This window comes from Lithobates pipiens, unplaced genomic scaffold (assembly GCF_037356315.1).
Source record: "Lithobates pipiens isolate NorthernLeopardFrog02 unplaced genomic scaffold, aLitPip1_a1.2 Scaffold_10, whole genome shotgun sequence".
Classification (NCBI taxonomy): Eukaryota; Metazoa; Chordata; class Amphibia; order Anura; family Ranidae; genus Lithobates; species Lithobates pipiens.
The window spans coordinates 220,184,788-220,205,923 of record NW_027507686.1 but is presented as its reverse complement, the minus strand read 5'-3'; the positions used below and the strand labels follow the sequence as shown (position 1 = coordinate 220,205,923).

Sequence of the window (21,136 nt, the reverse complement as noted above, 5' to 3'; positions counted from 1 at the left end):
TCAGGGCTTGACAAATTTGCTTTGAATCCAAGAGCCAGCTAAAAAAAAAGGTAGGAGCAAGCTGTTTTTTAGCATCCGGGGCAAGGCAAGTACTTTGTGCCCCCTAACCCTAACTTACAGCAGAGCAGCCAGCCAATAACCCCGACTTTTAGGCTGGCTGGAATGAATGACAATAAAAACCTGTTATAGGGGGAACTCCACAGCTGGGCATTTTGGGATTGTGGAAGAATCGCTTAGATTCTGCCCGCAAACTCGAAACTACAATCGCAAAAACACTGGTTCAGGTATCATTATTAATGGCATGACAAATCACACTGCGTTAAGCTTGTCGCCCAAAAGAGGAGCAAGAGCTTCTTTTGGGCAACAAGCTTCACAAAATGCGATTGAAATTAACGAAAACCGAAACTGCGTTTAGCGATTGCATGCAGAATCGCAGTGATTCTGGCACGATCCCAAAACAACCAGGTGTAAAATGGAGCCGCCCCTGGTTCATACATATGTGATGCTGGATGAGTTTTCAAATTCACACGACAGGCTGAATATTATGTGTTCATATTGAGGTGGTTCACACAGATGCGATCCATATGCATTGCGCTTTGAGTGCCAGAGTAGAGTAGCATGTGGAGAAAACTTTTCACATAGAATTGCTATTGATAGGGGGGGTAGAGGGAGAGGGAAGGATATCGGATTTTGACAGGTACTTCCTGTCCCACTTCCTGCTTCGGTCTTCTCACCGCCTAGGCGACTCCCCGTAGGAGGCCCCTCCCTCTCTGCTATCTTTTGGAACATGTCACAGGTCCCAGAAGATTGCCTGGCCACTAGGAGAGCGCAGCGTGACTCTCACTTGCGCAGTGCACACCTGGCTGCGAAGCTGCAAGCGGTCACACCTGGCTGCGAAGCACTTGCAATGACGGCACCACGGAGAGGAGGGGGAGAGGAACAAGGCTTTGTGAACCCACATCGCTGGACTGTGGGGGACAGGTGAGTGTCCGATTATTAAAAGTCAGCATCTACACTTTTTGTAGTTGCTGACTTTTAATAAGCTGAAAAAAAAAAAAAAAGAAGGAGTGGAACTCCGCTTTAACTGGGGCACAGGTAGCAATAAAAACTGACATGTATTCCAATCTCTCTCCACTCTACCCAAAACTAGAAAAAAGTTTTGCCTTTAGTTCATTAAGATTGACCACTACAGAAAAAAAAATGGTCTTGTTAAAAACATCAAACACCAAACCAAATGGTAAAACAAGAGTATTTATAGACAAATTTTGAGTTACAAATATTTTCCCCATTGGAGAGATCTCTTCATTTGCGGTCCTGAAAATATACCAAGGAGGTGAGTGGAAATCTCCACAAAGTGGGAGGAGTTTTCAGCTTAGACAGTTGTCAGAAAGCACTCCCATTGGAGGATTTCCCACCTCTTGTGCTTGTGGCAGCTGTAAAATGTCCAATTCACGTTTTGTTTAGTTGACATTGGTGAATCCACTCAAAGTGGATGTAAACTCTTACATATACCCAGTGAATTGATACAGAGATAAAACAAATCATCCTATATAACTTGTACCTGTTAATCTGCAGCCCTCTACTATACAGCCACTTAAAATCCAGAATTTATAAAACATTTGTCTGCATTCTCAGAAAAAAAAAAAAAAAAAAAAAAAAGGGGGGGCACAGAGCTAAAGTTACACTCTGCAGAGCTCAGTGAGGAGAGATCTGAGAACTGATTGGAGGGAAGAGGCACGCCCCACCCCTTCACACAAGAACAAAGCTGAAGCTGTCAATCAGCTGGAGATCCCTCCCATCACCTTTCTTCTCTGTGTCAGGAAAACTTGTCAGAAGTGATTCATGCTGAAAGCAGCGGAGGGGAGCAGCAGACAGAAATGACACTTTGTGCCCTTGATTGAGAGAAGTACACACTATAGAGTGAAATGCCTTGCTTATATTACATGTCTGAAGTTTACAACCACTTTAAAGTTGTCATAAAGCTTTGTGTTTTTTTTCATCTGTCCAATGAGGAGAGATATAGCGGTGGGAGCCGCTGCGCTCATCGCTGGATTGGATCTGGCTCAGGTAAGAAAAGGGGGCTCGGGGGGGGGGGGGGGGGGGTCAGCTACAGCACAGGTGGTTTTTCACCTTAATGCATTAAAGTGGTTTTAAACCCCAATGTCGCGTCCACAAACTATCTGCCGGACTTAGTCTGGCGGACAAACCACCGGAAAGTCCACCAGACTTTGCCAATGAGCGGACCTGCCCACACACAACCAGACTTTTCCGGCGGACTAGGTCCACCGGACTATGGCGGGAGTCCGCGGGACTTTTGAAATGAACGGACTTGCCCACACACGGAGGAAAGTCCATTCATTTTAAACATGGCTCCAGGTAGATGGGACTAGCGAAGGAGGTCAATGTCGCCACCTCCATGGGCGAGATTGACATGTCGCGGGCCCCGTCACCTGGTATGGACTTAAAGGGGAACCCCTACACCGAAAAAATGGCGTGGGTCCCCCCCCCAAAGTCCCTATCAGACCCTTATCCGAGCACGCTGCCCGGCCGGTCAGGAAAGGGGGTGGGGACGAGCGAGCGCCGCCCCCCCCCCCACCCCTGAGCCGTACCAGGCCGCGTGCCCTCAACATGGGGGGTGCTTTGCGGAAGGGGGGGCCGTCTGTCCGTGTTCATCTGATCTGCTCTGCAGACAGATAGAAAAATAGGATTTTCCTCCGTCTGCAGAATCAGACCATAGCGGAGACGGATGATATCGGGTGTCTGCAGATGTTCATCCGCAGACACCCGCTATCCCATAGGGATGCATGTATGCCCGTATTTCATCCGCAAACGGATGGATGAAATATGGACATACAGTCCGCATGTGTGAAAGGGGCCTAAGGGAACCAGGCAGTGAAGCCTTTCGGTTTTATAGCCGGTTCCCTATTGCCCATGTGAGAAGCGGGCTGCTCTGTCATGGCGACGGGGGAGGAGGGCCAAACGTCCAGAAAAATCAGGCCGCAACCCGTCTCCCTCATTATAAATGTGACACCAGGGGGGAGAGGAAGTGTATAAGCGCAAGTTCCACATTTGGGTGGAACTCACACTTTAAGCAAACCATAGATTATGAAATTTTCTTTCCTTCAACCCATGCTGCACTATTTGAATTCTATCAGCGGGAGGTTTCCCAGCAGTTATAGCTGCCAGAAGTGACTATAATGAAGAAAAAAAAAAAAAAAAAAAAAAAACAGACAGGATGGTCGTACTGAAGTTGATTGAGGGATCGACTTCAGTACAACCAGCCTGCCCAATAGTCTGATTCAATTTCAGCCGGTTCATATCCCTGTCCAATTTCAATCCGTTAAGTGCCGGCCTTTGCAGGCATATGAAAAGCAATAAAACCTGACCAATTTTTCCCCTTACCCTTCCCTTATTTATCCACACTAAAGAAAAATGTTTTTGGTATGCCTACACTTTAAAAGGGATAACCATCATAGAGGTTTTAGCTTTCGGTCAGCAACAGACCCATAACAGACCCATAACAGACCCATAACAGACCCATAACAGACCCATAACAGACCCATAACAGACCCATAACAGACCCATAACAGACCCATAACAGACCCATAACAGACCCATAACAGACCCATAACAGACCCATAACAGACCCATAACAGACCCATAACAGACCCATAACAGACCCATAACAGACCCATAACAGTGTGCGTTCCAAATAGGAGATACATGAAAGGACTGCTTTCCTGTCTACCTTTTATCAGGCATCTTATACTGGCTTGCTATAGGGATGCCAGGCATACATCTAGCTTGAAAAACACACATTTCTTTTGTACCTGCTCCCAGACACTGTACCAAAGTTGAGTGTTGTATAAAAATAAGTATTTGGGACTGCTGACACTGAATCATTCAGGCATGAGGAAATTTTGTTGAAGTGGTTGTAAACCTCAGACATGAAATCTGAACAAAACATATTTCCATAAGGTTTTCTTGCCTCTCTCCAAAGCATTAAGTGTAATTTCCTCTCTGCCATCTCATTCCTCAACTATCGGCAAAAGTCACGTCCGAGACGTTTTCCTGATGCAAATAGGTAAAAAAGTGATGGGGAGGGACCACCAACACACAGCCTGTGATTGACAGCCTCCGTTCTGTTCCTATGTGAAGAGGGGTGTGTCCCTTCCCTCCAATCAGCTCGAAGAGCTCTTGTACAGCATGTAACAGCAGCTCCCCACCCCCCTACTTTGCCATTCTGAAAAATTATTTTCATCTATGAGTTTTACAAGGATGTACAGGACAAATGCCTGCAGATGAATAGGCACAACTTACGTAGGAGGGTTTGTTTCACCTGAGGCTAGTCACTTTACCAGGGATAAGGTAAAGGTTTACCAAACACTTTATATCATGAAAAGGTATACTTAACCCAAATGCCAACACTGACTGATTCCTACACGTAGCTTCAATGTTCTGCAGCCAATTTTAATTGCTACTGAGGTCAAAAAGTAAATCATTTCATCACCTCACTTATAATTATACCTGTTGCACGTCTTCTCCTGCCAGTTATACTGGCAACAGGAATTGCCTCCTAAAAAACACATAAAACTTGGGATCCATGGTGTAATTTTACTCTCTCATTAAGTTCAAAGTGTCCTCCCCAGCCAAACTACCTCAGAATATGTGAACTGATAACTTATAAGCTACCTCTAAAAATGTATATTATAAATTATATATATATATATATATATATATATATATATATATATATATATATATATATATATATATATATATATATATATATATATATATATATATATATATATATATATATAATCTCTTATAACATCGCGATCGCAGAGAGAGACAGTGTAATGTAAAGACTTACAGTGTTGAGAAGCTTTTTGGAGTGCTTTTTAGCACATACTGCACAGTGCTGTACATCCCTGTGCACACTTGCTGTAAAACTGTGTGCTTTTTATCATACTGTACCGGGCTTCCAGTATGGCTCCAAAGAAAGTGCAGAGAGCGGAAGTGCAGAGAGCGGAAGTGCAGGCGACAAGAAAGTGCAGAGAGCGGAAATGCAGGCGACAAGAAAGTGCAGAGAGCGGAAATGCAGGCGACAAGAAAGTGCAGAGAGCGGAAATGCAGGCGGCAAGAAAGTGCAGAGCGGAAATGCAGGCGGCAAGAAAGTGCAGAGAGCGGAAATGCAGGCGACAAGTGCAGAGCCAGCATGGTGGTAAAAAAATTGCAGAGCGGTAATGAAGGGGACAAGACTGTTCATAGCAGGAACTGCAAGAATAAGGTTGTGAAGAAAATGAACACTGAGCTGAAGGAAAAAAAAAAAAAAATTGTAGAAAAGCATGATCGTGGTATTCGTGTGACTGCTCTGGCCTCAGAGTACAAGATTGCGAAGTCGACAATCTTGACTATTTTGAAGAAGAAAGCCGCCATCGAAGGAGCTGATGTGGCAAAAGGAGTAACGATGTTAACCAAGCAGAGGACGCAAGTGCTGGAAGAGGTGGAAAAACTTGTTAGTGTGGTTCAATAAGAAACAGCTGGCAGGTGATGGAGTTAGTGAAGCTATGATCTGTGAAAAAGCCAAGAAATTGCAGAGTGATTTACTGCAAAAACAACCCTCTGCAAGTGCAGCGAGTGAAGAATTTAAAGCCAGTAGAGGGTGGTTTGAAAAATTATGCAAGAGAAGTGGCATCCACAGTGTGACAAGACATGGTGAGGCTTCCACTTCTGACAAGGCCAGTGCAGAAGCCGACAAGAAAGAATTTACGAAATTCATGAAGACAGAAAGATTTGTTGCTTAAGTGTTCAGCTGTAATGAAACAGGGCTCTTCTGGACAAACATGGCGAACAGAACCTATATCACGCAGGAGGAAAAGGCACTGCCGGGGCACAAGCCCATGAAGGACAGATTGACCCTTTTGCTGTGTGCGAAGGCAGGTGCCGATCTGAAGATCCATTACTAGTGAACCATTTTCCAGACCCCTCGTGCATTCAGGGAACAGAATGTGAACAAAGTCAGACTGCCTGTCATGTGGAGGGCCAATGCGAAGGCTTGGGTCACAAGGGAATTGTTCATGGAATGGCTGCATGAGGTGTTCACACACTGTAAAAAATATCTGACAACTGCCCTCCAGCCTTGGTGGATGATATGGAGGCTTAGTAGGACTTCATAAAAAAAGGTAAACTCTCACCCTCATTGGCCGAGCCAATGGCTCCTGCTGCTGTCAACCAGTCAGTGAGCCAATGCGAAGAGAGAGGGGTCAGGTCCGAGGTGTGTGTGTGTGTGTGTGTGTGTGTGTGTGTGTGTGTGTGTGTGAGAGAGAGTGAATCTACAGAACAGCTCAGGCCCAGGAGCGCCGGTAGGGGACCAGAGGATCGGGTTGCTCTGTGCAAAACCACTACATATATAAAAAAGGTAGTAATAAGTACGTTTGTTATTTTAAAAAAATATACCGTATTTATTGGCATATAAACACACACACACACGCAGGCATATAACACATACCTTAACTTTAAGAGGGAAGTTTCAAGAAAAAAACAAACTTAAATTTGAAATAAAGGACTATGAAGCAAAAAGAGTCAGTGCCCATCAATGCAGCCTCACCAGTGCCCATCAATGCAGCCTCCAACATTGCCACCCGTCTAGTGCTCTTCTGTAGCCTCACCTTTGCCAATCACTGCAGCCACACCAGGCGGGACTGTGTGTGACTGAGCGCCGGTTACACAGATGATCGCAGCAAGTACACACGATTTCCCCCTGATTTTCAGGGGGCAAAAGTGCGTGTTATACGCTGATAAATATAGTATATAATTGACTTTAATGTCACTTTAAAAAGGCAAAAATTTTAAGCGTAAGGATTTAAGTCACTCTGACAAGGGCCAGATTGCAATGACTAGACGACTGGATCAGAGCAACTCCAAAAAACGGCAGCTCTTGTGGGATGTTCCCCGTCTGCAGTGGTCAAGGCTGACCAAAAAAAGAGGTCCAAGGAAGAAAAAACAGTGAACCGGCGACAAGGTCATTGGCGGCCAAGGCTCACTGATGCACATGGGAAGCGAAGGCTGCCTTGTGTAGTCCAAGCTAATAGAAAAGCTGCTGTAGCTCAGATTGCTGAAAATGTTTATCCTGCTTGGACACCAACAATAAAAAGGTTTGAAAACACAGTGCATAGCAGTTTGTTGTGTATGGGGCTGTATAGCTGCAGACCAGTCAGGGTGCCCATGCTGACCCGTGTCCACAGCCAAGAGTGCCTACAATGGGCATATAAGCATCAGAACTGGACCAAGGAACAATAGAAGTTGTTTGAGGTGTTAACTTGGCCTCCAGATTGCAAACCAATTGAGTATGTGTGGGATGTGATGAAAAAAAAAAATAAAAAAAAATAAAGAAGTTTGATCCATGGAGGCCCCGCCTCACAATTTACAGGGCTAAAGCTGGCCACACACCATACAATTTTCTTATTCAATTTCCTTTAGATTTACCTTCAACTGTGTAGCACAAGGGCCTGCCTGATTGCACACAACCTGAAAGTGTTCAGATTTGACCTCATATTATATGGTTTTGGTAAATCTAAAGGAAATCTATAGAAGAAAATTGTATAATGTATGGCCAGCCTTAAAGGGGATGATTTACTAAAACTGGAGCACTCAGAATCAAGGGCAGCTGGGCATGGTAGCCAATCACCCTCCAACTTCAGCATGTTCAATTAGGCCTCATACACATTGGACGTTTTTACAGCTGCCGTTTTTGGCTTCGGGTGTTTTTTTTTCTGCAGCCAGTAAATGCCTCAGCATGTTATCCTATGTGTTCATGTACACATAAGCGGTTATCGGCGATTTTTGGCAGGGCGTTTCCTGGCTGGAAAGAAACCCCAGAAGTAGTGGGTTTTGAGGGGAGTTTTTCAACTGAAAAATGCTCTTACTCTGATAAAAACCGAAAACGCTTTAAAAAAAAAAAAAAATGCAGCATATCAGCGTTTGAGCCACAAGCTTTCATGGAAGCATAGTTTTGCCAACAAAAAAAAAAAAAAAAAGGGGGGGGGGGGCACCTACGGCTGAAAAGCAGTACTGCAAAAATATTTGACAGCAACAGATTTCTACAGATTCTATGCAGAGCTGCTAAAGATTTTGCACGCTCCAGTTTTCGTAGGTCTCCCACTCTAAAAAGTAACTCCACTTTTGTTGAGAGAAAAAAATATATTATATCCCCCCTCGGTGATCTATTCATTGCAGGGATTTTGACAAACTTTGTTGCAGATTCCTACCTTTTGTTATTCTGAAGAAATGCGTGTTTGTCTGTGTCCATGTGCAAAGTAAATGTGGATGGGAGTGATTTTATAATTATCAATCAGCTGCTGCACTTGTAGAGTACTAATGAGGAATGTGGCAAGGCCTGCACCACCTCAGACCCGATTTCTCTTTGGTAGCATCTCATTTTTAAAAAATGACATTTATGTTGCAGTGGATGCCCAAAATCTAAGTTGTAGTCTACTAGTGTAGACTTCTGGGGAAATCAGTAAGCCAAATCACACAAGAAAAGACATATCTGGGGGACATTCTGTCCATCATCTGTGTAAACACCGCCAGGTTGTCATATTGCTTTTTATAGAAAAATGACAAAGCTGTAGATTGAAAAAGGAAAAGGAATTTTTAACAACATTTATTAATAAGACTTGTGTAGCAATTTTATATATCTATTAGAGCTGCACAATTCTGGATGAAATGAATCACTATTTTTTTTGCTTAGAATAAAGTCCACGATTCTCTTGATTCTGAAGAACTTTTTTTATTTTAAAGACAACCCCTGAACATTAGGTTATCAAATAAGATGGCAATAAATTAAAATATAATACTCTGCTTTAATCAAATTTAAATGAAAAATATAGTGATGTGCAAAGAAATAAAAAGAAATTACCATTAAGTTAAATAAAAAAAATTTTTAGTACTCGCCGATACTAAATTACTAAACATCTACCGCAACTTTTTTGGTTACACATTAAAAATTAAATTAGAAAAAAAACATTTAAATTTTGCACTTTTTTTAATGTAAAACGTGTAAATATGTGGGAGCCAAATGTGGCATGTCAAGGGGTTAAGAGTCATTAAAGTGGAAGTTGCACTTTTGGGTGGAACTCCACTTTAATAAGGCTGATTACAGTAAAGTTTTAATTAAAGAATAAAAATTCCCCCCCCCCCCCCCCCCAAAAAAAAAAAAAAATCCTTTACAGACAGACATTCATCCCTTTGATCTGTAAATGAACAAAAAGATACAATGTTTCTTTTTATCTCTCTTTCAGCCCTGAGCAATGTTGTTGATAAACATTACCAGCTGCTTTTTTTTTTTTTCCAGCTGTGAGCAGGGCACTGCTCTGCACTTGTTACATGAATCGTAGAAATGCTGGATTAAGATTATGTGGGGGGTTGAATCGAGATCACGATTATGCAGCTCTAATATCTATATATTTTTTATTTGCTCTTTTCCCCTCCAATTAAAGTTGAGTTAATCTTTAAAAGGATCTGCAGCTGATGGCTTGCTGACAGATACCATAGCATACCTTCAGAGGTCTAGTGCAGTCCATGCCTCGACAGGGCTGTTTTGATGGCAAAAGCAGAACCTACTCAATATTAGGTGGGAGGTCATAATGTTACAGCCGATTGGGATATGCTTTTTATATGAATTACATGTAACTGAAAATATACAGGCTTTTTTCCCCACTTGCTAGTTGAATATTTGAAGATCTAGGATTATATATTAGTGGCATGTCTACTGCTCCCTGCGCTACACTTCTTTCTCAGACTGTAGGCATGATGTTCATATGCAAGTTATTACTTTGGTTCCAATTAAGGAAATGCTGCTAGGTGGGTTTTTGTTAAATTAAAATGCAAATTAGTTACCTCAAATGCACCCAGGAACAATTGACAGGCATTCATGTAGCTAGAATAGCTGATGAGACTACTGTAACAAATAAACAATTGGGACATTGTATATATAAAAAAAAAAAAAAAAAAAATTAAACCGCTTGGAAACTTTCAAAGAATTCTTTTATAAATGGAAAAACTTTCAGCTACCATAGCGGACCTCCTCCTGAGAATGCGGGCTGCCAAGCGGTTCTTCTGGCTTTAAAACGACAGGTTTTATTTCTGCTGTGACCAATGTAACTGACCGGTCACTTGCTGAGAATTGCATGGACCCGCTCATAGCCATTACTACAGGACAGCATTCTCCAACCTGCGACACCCCGAGCTGTTCTCTACTTACTGTTCAAGTCACGCTCTTCCATCCTCTACAACAGAGGTCTCCAAAAGTATGGCCTGCAGGCCACATCTGGCCCACTAGGACATTTTTACTGGCCCGCACCAGCAGCAAGGCCTCTCACCACCCACCTCTACCGTACTGTGCTATTGGTTGCTAGGACCTCTGGCTTCCTAACAACTAGGGACATTCTACTGTGCATAACTGCTGTGCTTCCAGACTACTGCACTACAACCACAGGTGTGCTGTAATTACAGCAGAATTACAGTGGTAAGGGTAACGGGGGGGATTTTAAAGGGTTACTAAATCCAGGAGCCTGCATTCACTATATCTGGTCTCCCACAGTACACAGAACATGTAAATGCAATTATTGCTGTCATTCACAGCCAGCGAGGACAGTGGCTCAGACGCCCCCATTACAGGCTGCTCGCTATGGAGGCACTTGACAGGAGGGAGGGGCCAGGAGGGCCAATAGGGAACCAAAAAGAGGAGGAGGAGGATGGGAGCTGCTCTGTGCAAAATGTTTATTAAAAAATAAATTGTGCCTTTATTATTACTTTAAAGACTTCCTGTATCCCTCAATCAATGAGAAAGTAAATCCACTAACTAAGCACTTTAAATGTTTATTATTTCACCAATGAAATCCAAGCTGTAATCCAAGTATGGAGCCACAAAAACAACTAAAAATAGGTCTAGTGAGACCATGACCACAAGGCTTCAGGTGAAAACTGGGTGGCAGGGGTGTGAAAAGGACACACTTGTGTGGATTAAGAAACAGAAGTAAGGCAGACAAGCAAAAATACAGCTTTGTGCATAAATGGGACATGAATTTATGAGAAACCTCACCTTGCCTTCCCATTTCATGAACCGAGTCTTATCCTCCACCAGGCACTGTAAGAGACGCTGGGCACCCTGCACCTGTGTTCCCCTCTCTCGGCCCGAAAGGATCCGGACCGCATTCTTCTCCGGCACAACCCTCATGGCACCGCTGGTGCCCTCACTATGACTTCTCAGAACAAGATGAAGGAGCTGACATTCAGATGCGGAGAGGCAGACTTCATGGAAGCCTAGGTGGGTAAAAGGGAAAGAAAAGGTTAGGTTGCATGTGGCAAATGTAGGTAAAACTGGATAAGGATAAAAAAAAAAAAAAAAAAAAAAAAAAAAAAAAAACACCAACACAACAATTAGGCGTCACAATTCATAGTGTTACTAAACCCAGGAGCCTGCATTCACTATATCTGGTCTCCCGCCGTACACAGAAAATGGAAATGCAATTATTTTAGTAAATATAAACTGCTAAATAAATCCTCTCATCAGCAGTATATAGCAGTCTTGTGACTTCTATCAGTGTCTAGTTAAAGCTTGGGAGGAGGAGTTTTCATTCTCCTCTGACTGTCCTAAGGTTACATGGCCCCTGACCCTCTACTGATCACATGCACCCTCTCAGCAAAAAAGACAAGACAACGCCCCAGAGTTACTTCCGGGTATTGCGGGCTCCAGCGCTGTGATTGGCTGGGGCCACGGGTAATGGAATACTAACTGAAGTAATGGACGTGCCACTGCTTCAGTGAGCATGTGCCGATGACGTCGGCACATGTAGATACAGGGGATATCTCCTAAACCCCGGTTTAGGAGATATCCAGATTAGCTACAGGTAAGCCTTACCTGTAGTAAAAAGTGGTCTGTAAGGGTTTACAACCCCTCTAAATCACTAGTAAAAAGGCTTGATTTAAATCATAATTTTTGAGTTATAGACTATAAGGGCCCATATAGGGAGAACTGAAGTTGGTTGGGGCCTTGTGGGAGATGCTTGACCCCCCCACCCCCCCCCCCTTAGTGTGATGGGGGGGGCAACTGAAAATAGCATGAAGTTAAAGGGCCCCTGTTTCAGGAGTCACATATACAGACTATCTTGTTACAATAACTAGAAGGTTCATCTCCCATGGACTTAGGCTGGAGTCACATCCATGCAGTTTTAGTGCCCTTTTGCATTTTGCAGATTTGCCCTACAGTCCATTCAACATGGAATCCTATGGATCACGTTCTGTAGTGCAAATCCATAAAATGCAAAAAAGCACTAAATGCCTAGGTGTGAATCCAGCCTTAGAGTACACTGTCCAGGCAGGTGAATAGATCTCTTTTTCTAATCCTCTGTTTGTTGTTATGTTAAAAGACCAAACTATGATTCTCTTGTGATTATACAGGGGGTCTCCGGGTTACAAACAAGATAGGGACTGTAGGTTTGTTCTTAAATTGAATCTAAGTCGGAACAGGTACATTTTTTAAGTGTAGCTCCAGCCAAAAAATACATTTTTAAGCTTTTTGGATAACATAGGGAAGGGTTATCACCCCTGTAACATTTGTTTAGCGGTCTGTGCCCCTGTACAGAAGATTTCCCCTCACTTTCTGTCCCTATGACAATTGGATTTTGAAAATTTTTGGCTGTTAGGGAAACATGGACTGGTGATAAAGCTTCAGGTGAGACACCTTTTTCCCATATTAACTCTTACAGGAGAGAATTTCCCTTTCTAGGGGTAGATTTCCTCTCACTTCCTGTTGTCTCCCTCCGTTTGTAAGTAGGAGTCGTTTGTAAGTCGGATGTTTGTAAGTAGGGGACCCCCTGTACAAAATTTATAATGAGCATATTGTTCTTTACCGAAAACTTTAATACCATTGAAACATAAATCATAATTTTTAAAGAGCAACTGTCATCTCTGTCCCACAGCGGCTCCTTCTCTGTCCCGCTATTGGTTCACTGACAGTCTCATTCCCCATAAATAGGAGGCCCCCCACATATACGCACATACAAACGTAAACACGTGCATTGGGGCGCCTACTCCTGAAAACATCAACTGTGATACAAGTTACATATTGCAGCGTACGTCGGAGTGAGAGCAATAATTCTAGCACAGGACCTCCTCCAAAATACTAAACTAAAGAGCTACAGGGGGGCTTTGGAAACATCACTTACAGAATATATAAAAAAGCTACAGAAGTTTGTTGCCATTTCACAGGCACATAAAAATTTAAGTTTTAAAGGGGGTTGTAAACCCTCAAGGTGTTTCACCTTAATGCATTTTATGCATCAGCCCCCCAGACCCCCCCCCCCCTTACTTACCTGAACCCAATCTTTCCAGCAACAAGAACGAGCCCAGCAGCTCTAGCCGCTGTCTTGGGACTTTACTGAACAGATTGCTAGCAGCGGGAGCCAGTGGGCCGTGACACGGGAACGGGGCAGAGTCCTACTGTCTGCATCAATGTATGCAGTAGCAGGACTCGGGAGCATGCGTGCCCCCTTGGAAAGTGGGTCTCTGAAGGGGCACTCAATGCAGGGACGAGCCAGGAGCACTGCTGGGGGACCCCAGAAGAGCCGCTCTGCGCAAAACCCTTGCACAGGGGAGGCAGGTATACCATGTTTAAAAAAAAAAAAATAATAAACCAACCTTTACAACCCCTTCAACATGTTGGCCATCTATTTACTCGGCGCAACCTTGTCTTTTATATTTTACCGAAAATGGGCCGTTTATTGCATTCGTTTGCCTTAAATTCGTTTTAGTCGTTTTTTTTTTACTGAAATGTTGCATTTCCTAGACCTTTTCGGTAATATCCAGTGACACAAAAAAATTGGAACTACCATTATTTTATTCTCTAGGTCACAGGGGTCTCAACTTGGTGGCCCTCCAGCTGTTGAGACACTACATGTCCCGTGAGGCATTGCAAGGCTGACAGTTACAAGCATGACTCCCACAGGCAGAGGCATGATGGGACTTGTAGTTTCACAACAGCTGGAGGGCCTCCAGTTTGAGACCCCTTCTCTAGGATGTCTGCTTTCTGAAAATATATAATGTTTGGGGGTTTATTTTAATCTACAGGCCTATTTTTTTATAAAATTTTTTAAACGTGTGCAAAAACAAAAAAGGCCAAAAACGTCTCTCGCAGCGAAAAGGGGGTGGGGGTTAGACACTAGGGTTGTCCCAATACCGACACTAGTATCGGTACCGATACCGAGCATATGCCCAAGTACTTGTACTCGGGCAGATGCTCCCGATGCTTCACCCGATACCTAGACAGTCAGCAGTGATGGTGCGTGGGGGAGTTACAAGCTTCTCCCCCCGCGGCTTTCAGCTGCTTTAGTGAAATCTATACAACGGTGATCGTAATTCTCCAACACATGATCACCGCTGACTGTCACTGCATCCTCCGTGTCCCCCCTCCTCCCTTCCTCCGTGCCCCCCCTCCTCCCTTCCTCCGTGCCCCCCCTCCTCCCTTCCTCCGTGCCCCCCCTCCTCCCTTCCTCCGTGCCCCCCCTCCTCCCTTCCTCCGTGCCCCCCCTCCTCCCTTCCTCCGTGCCCCCCCTCCTCCCTTCCTCCGTGCCCCCCCTCCTCCCTTCCTCCGTGCCACCCCTCCTCCCTTCCTCCGTGCCCCCCCTCCTCCCTGTCCCCCCTCCTCCCTGTCCCCCCTCCATGTTCTCCTCCTTCCTTTTCTCTATGAACAGAGTCAGTGATCATCGACTCTGTCCATTCACATAAACATTTTAACTGCCTGCGATTACAATGTCTCAGTTTATGAATGGAGAGAAGCCGCTGTCTTCTCTCCATTAATATTCAGTGCAGCCGAGGCTGCAGAGAAGAGAGACTGGGAAATCTCTATCCTCTGTCTCTTTCTCTGTCTCAAGGGGGAGAGATCAGGGGTCTGTTAAGACCCCTGATATCTCAAAGCCCAACAAGGCTAGAAAAAAAAAAAAAAAAAAAAAAAAAAAAGAAAGAAGAGGTATTGCAATAAATTAAAAAAAAATGAACTAAACAGTATTGAAAAAAAAAGTATCGTATTTGTACTTGGTCTTAAAAAAGTGGTATCGGTACAACCATATTAGACGCCAACTTCAGAGACTTGGGCACCTGAGATAAATGTCATTTTTAAAATAGAGCAATTCCTGAAAACTCAACATGCGCTGGCCGTCACTGATGGTGGTAACCTACAAGTTAGAAGACAGAACAAAAACGCACAAACATCACAAGAAATGAACAGAACTGGGACAAATGCCCATGCCGATGCAATCAGATATCCACACCTCTGTACAAAGCAGCCCTAATATACAGAAACATCATTAGAAGATTAATAATAGAGAAGAGGATAGAGAGAAGAGGAAGTGCATGTTTTGATATTTCATTATTGTTAAGGGAGAAGAGGAGAATTTAGTACATCATGATACAAAGTCAGCTGTAGAGAACAGAAGGTGCTGAATTCAGCATTCATTTGTCTACCTCTGCTTCAGGAGAGATCACATTTATGGCTTTTGAATACATGATCTGCAATGTTATATAACAGATACACAACCAGGAAAGGTTATTTAAGGCTGACTCATACATAAACTGAAATTAAAGTATTATCATAAATAATACATTAGAAGTAATACAGGCTGACACACCAGTGTACACACTGCGCTCATCGAGATATGCAAATACATCGCTTAGCAGCTTCTGCAGATATTACTGGATCCGTTACACAATGAGCCCTCTTACATAAGCACAGATATTGGCGCCACAAGAAACAAAAAGTGAACGTCAATACTGTTCTAGATACGCCATCATGTTTAGGTAACAGATCTTGCAAAACTGAAAATAGGAAGAGGAGAGCATTACTCAGCAGAGATAAGCCAATCAGATGGCTGACAGGTGACAGGGCTTGTCAAAGGTCTAAGCACCCAACATAACTATGTGGACATCAGGAAGTAAACTTTGTAGCATTAGGCAGGTTGTCATGCTTTTTGACACGTTTCAATACTTTTTGAATTCAGCGTGGCTTTGGTGACCAGCCATTGGCCGAAGCTTGTCAATGTTTTTATGTGCTGGCCATTGACGTCTATGGGCCTCCAAACATATGAGGGGGGAGGGCTATGTATATTGGTACAAATGTACAGTTCTAGCAGGATAAAAAGCAGCATACCGCATCACAGGAAGCTTGTCGCCCCAAAAAGGAGCGATTGAACGTGGCAAAACTGAACCGCGCTCAAGCGCCATTAAAAATGAATGGCACCCAAACAAGCGTAGTGTGTTTTACCACTAGTGCAGTGCGATGTGGGAACACGGGCAGAATTGCAGCGATTCTGCCAGAGATCCCAAAATGCCAGATGTGATCAGGGCATCAACCTCGTTTCTGCCACTTTTGCTGGATATCTTGGTCTGTTAAAATAGTTTGGAAAAAGCAGACTTACTGGCCAGATCACCAGGTAAACCATAAAAGGAAAGAAGAAAAATAATAATAAAGCAGCCATACTGTTTAGAAGGAACGCTGCAACTTCTGTACTTAGCTCGCAAGTCTTGTCTATTTGCAATGAAAGTCACTTGATCCACATTTCACAAGACTTTGGCCCCAGCCAGTGAGTAGTACACCACCCCCAGGCATCAGAAGGATGCCAACGTTACACAAGCAACTGCACATGCACAAGGAAAAAATATTAAAGTCATTTCCAATAGCCGTCTATTTATAACACTGGATACACTTTATTCAAAAAAGTCCTCATGTTATCTGTAAATGAAAGATCCTCATAAAAACATCTTCCAATACACATATGTTGGTGGTTTACACTCATCCTTAATCTGCCAGCCAAGCCTAAAGAAATCAGCATTAACCTGTAAACCGACCACAGAACTCCAATCTCTCATCTTCCACCAAAACACATCTCCAATCCAGGAAAAATCTTGGCTTAAAAACACTTATTTTGTATTTTTTTTTACAGCTAGTCATTGACAATACTTTTCTAAAGACATTCTGACAACCAAAGAAGTATGAAGAAAAAGAAGCGGCAATTTGTGAAGTGCTCATTATCTAATGCAGTACATTCTATACAAGCGGATACATAGAGAGCGGGTCTCGGGCACCCAAGTCATACTGACCCCGAGATGCTTTTATCTTTACCCATTTCTTTCTTGCCTGCATTGTCTAGACAAGACAGAAAGAAAAGATGAAAGCTTGATTAAAAAGTCAAGTTCACTTTTGTAATAAGTTACTATGTTTGTAGTCAAGGGGGCCCATTAGTTAAAAAAAATTAAAATTAAAAAAATAAATAAAAAAAAACTCTTGTTTAACCACTTAAGAACTGAGCTTCTGAGATTTGGCATTTAAGTTAAACTCCCTGGCGGTATTCCCGAGTCTGGCTCGGGGTGGAATTTCAGAACCAAAAGCGATAACCCCGAGCCAGACTCGGGATGGCATCAGAGTATCCTGGTACAGCTTACTTCCCTAGATCCTGCACTGTCTCCCCACAGTGTGAGTGGCTCGTCCTCCACTCGATTCATCACAGAGCCGGGCTCCGTTCCCTGCGAGCGTTGCGATGCATGGGGACGGAGAATAGCACCAAATTCAAAAAGTGAAAACACACACTATACATACAGTACACTAATCTTAGAGATTACATTGCTGTATGAAATTATTTCACATCCCCTTTGTCCCTAGTGGTTTATCCAGTGCCCTGCATGTAGTTTTATATTATAAATACTGTTCTTTCTGCCTGGAAACTGGAGATTGTCCATAGCAACCAAATGAAATGCTTCCTCTGCCTGTAAGGTACAGGCAGGGGAAGTGATGTCATCTCCCTCTCTGGAATTCTTTTCCGTTCCAGGAGAAAGGACATCCAAACATAAGTTGCACCAACACTATACCTAGGCACACATTTCACTTTTTTTTTTTTTTTTTTTTTTTTTTTAATAGCGTCGGGGCACCTGCCGTACATTACCTAATAAAAGGTTTAGAGTCCCAAAAACACAGCGTTAGCAGGATCAGCCCAGATACCTGCTAGCACCTGCATTTAGCCCCTCCGCTCAGTCCACCCAAGTGCATTATCAATCAATCATCACTTACAAAAAACAACTGCAGCATTCGCAGAGTCAGGCCTGATCCCTGTGAACGTTAACAGTTTTTTTGGTAGCATTTGAAGCAGTCGCTGACAGGTGCTCTTTTTTCCTGAGAGTCTCACTAGTTGCACTAGTAAATTTAGAGGCCAAAATGTCCAAACGAAGGTACACTAGTGTAGAGGCCTACACGTTTCTGAGAATGGCAGATCAGTGAAGAAGAACTCGCCCATCTGTCAGATTCAGGCTCGGAATATGAACGGTAGACAGCAGCGGCACCCTGACAGGTAGCTCTGATGACGGAGTAGTGGTCCCTGCCAAGGTCAGGCGTACCCGACGCCGTTCTGCTGCTGTTGAGATGCAAGAACTGCAGGGCTCTCATATGGAGCAGAGAGCAGTACTTGTGCTGTTTGTCCTTCTGGTTAACTGGCAAGCACCAGCGGCCTAGTACATCAAGTTGTCTGCGTTGATGAGTCCCCGATTAAGTTTTTTTGGCCGCTTGTCATTCAAACCGTATCTTCCCAGCAAGCGTGCCAGATACAGGGTCAAGATGTATAAGCCCTGTGAAAAGGCAACAGGTTATACATATTGTTTTATGGTTTACGAGGGAAGAGATAGTTACGTAGAGCTGGAGGACTGCCCACACTACATAGGGAGCGCTGGCAAGATTGTGTGGGACTTTGTGTCACCCTTATTCGGAAAGGGGTACCACTTGTATGTGGACAATTACACATTTTACCCCAGCTGCTTTTAGATTCTCGTCTTAGGCTGGGGGAGAGAGCCTGCTTGAGATGTAATAATTTGCTCTCTATGAAGTGGAGGGATAACGAGAATGTTTTCGTTCTGTCCTCTCTTCACGCAAGCATGACGGTCCAAATTCAAATGGCGACTGGTGTTGTGGAGAAACCTCCCCTGTCCACGAATATAACCTTAATATGGGAGGGGTAGACCTCAACGACCAGTTGTTGGCACCGTACCTAATTGCTTGTAAGACCAGACGCTAGTATATAAAAAAAAAAAAAAAAAAGTGTCTGTATATTTATTCCAATTGGCTCTGCTGAATGCTTATGTGCTATACAAAGCATCAGGACAAACTTGATGCTTCCTTAAATTCCATTAAGAGATAATCACAGCCTGTTTCCAATCCAAATGCAACGAGTCGGCTGTGTGAGAAGCATTTTCCGTATGTCCTCATGGGTACCACTACCCAAAGAAATCCCCAAAGATGATGTTGTGTCTGCAGAAATCGTGGATATAGGCGTGACACCCTCTTTTATTGTCTCTCCTGATCAACCTGGTCTTTGCATTGGTGAATGTTTTGAACGCTACCACACACACTAGTGGAGTATTAGCGTAGGGTACAGCATTACACAGTTCTAGGGCACACATACACAGGGTCTTGAAAGAGGAGATGGCCATCACATTTTGAGAGACCCTAATCTGGAACGTTTACAGTTTTATATAAAGTGCAAAAAATAAATTATAAAGAAAAAAAAAAAAGTAAAAATAAAAAAAAGCCAAAATAGGTGGTTTTATTTTTCTTCTCTCTCTAGTGTTCTCTCATGTTCGCTCTATTGTTCTCTCTCTATTGTTACTGTATTTTAGAACTGTTCTAAATGTTCAGCTGCAGCATCGATTTATCTTTCTTGACAGCAACAGCGTTTGCTCTGACGATACGAAAATCTGCAACTCCAGCGATGTAGGAGGCGATTTCATCACCACAGTTAAATAAATAAAAAACTGGTATGTTGCTGGACTTTGAGTGGTTATAACAGAATGATGCCTGCAGGTTTAGGTATCATCATGGTATCAGTTTCAGCCGCCTTTCATGTAAAAAGCAATCCTAACAGATAATTAGCCTCTAGACTGCTATTACAAGCAGTGGGAGGGAACTCTCTCCCCCCCCCCCCCCCGTCGTCTTCCATGGTTTTCTCAGAGACCAGAACAGCTCCAATCATCTCTATGGCCTAAGAAACCGAAAGCTACGAGCATTTCATGACTTAGGTTCTGCCGGATATAAACAGCGCCATTGGGAAAGCATTTCAAAAAAACTGCGTGCAGGTTCCCCTGACCCCCCCTCTGTTTTTTTGACAAATACTGCATGTGATATCAGCAGCAAAACCCTGGTGGTAAATATTGCATGGTTTTTACTCCCTGTTCCATTTGTGAATTGGACTTTTAAGCTGTAATGTCTTCTATGAATGGCTGATCAGGCAGGAAAGGGCGGGCATAAATGAACTCTTGATGGGAGCTTCTGACAGCCCATTACTTTTATTAACCAAGGTCACACTGGAAGATTAGGGCAGGGTTAGCAGGGAGAACAACACAAATATTTCTATTGAAAAGCAGACAAAGAACACATTGTAGTGTTAATTATATCAACAAAATTATTTTAGTTGATGAAATGAACACAATTTTAGTTGATTAAATATGACAAAAAAAATAAAAAATTTAATTTGATGTCAAAACGCAAAACCGAGCCCAGGTTCACACCGATGCTATGCAGGAAATGCAGCGAATCCTTTGCTATTCCCGCACTACATTGTAATCTCATGGGGTCCATGTGATCTGTTGCAGGTGTCAATGTTAGATTAACGACACACCAAAAACGATCGCGATTGCCAGAATTACATCACATGGGTGTGAACACCCATGTGATGCGATTCGGAAAAAAAAAGGGGGGGGGGCTGCACCATTATGGTGCGGATGCGATGTGTATGGCCAAATCGCAGTAGACATCGCATGTGATGTGCACAAGAATGTGCAATTCCTTTATGTACCATCATGTCCCTTGTACAGATTCTTCTGTTTTTAGTTTTAAATACTTATTTCTACACAGCTTTTGGATTATTAATAAACACGCCTCCCCCCCCCCACATTTTCATACAACTGCCAAAGCCAGCTGTAAAAACACAACACACATCAGGAGGCATCCCCGATGCGCTCCTTGTCCCCAGCTCAGGTCTGGAGTCATGTTTATTTTACTCCGTAGTAAAACTCAAGCTTTTCACATTTTGTGATCCGT

The 21,136-nt window shown here is 43.3% G+C and overlaps 1 protein-coding gene across 4 annotated transcripts in view; it reads right to left on the bottom strand.

Annotated features, from left to right (window-relative positions):
- AMBRA1 (autophagy and beclin 1 regulator 1) overlaps positions 1-21,136 on the bottom strand; it is a 190,239-nt gene that overhangs the window by 157,524 nt on the left and 11,579 nt on the right. For all 4 annotated transcript variants that reach the window (XM_077461672.1, XM_077461654.1, XM_077461645.1 and 1 more), the window contains exon 2: positions 11,108-11,328. In XM_077461672.1, coding sequence (XP_077317798.1) covers positions 11,108-11,242 — 135 coding nt within the window. In that variant the 5' untranslated portion in view covers positions 11,243-11,328. The remainder of the gene's footprint in view (positions 1-11,107; positions 11,329-21,136) is intronic.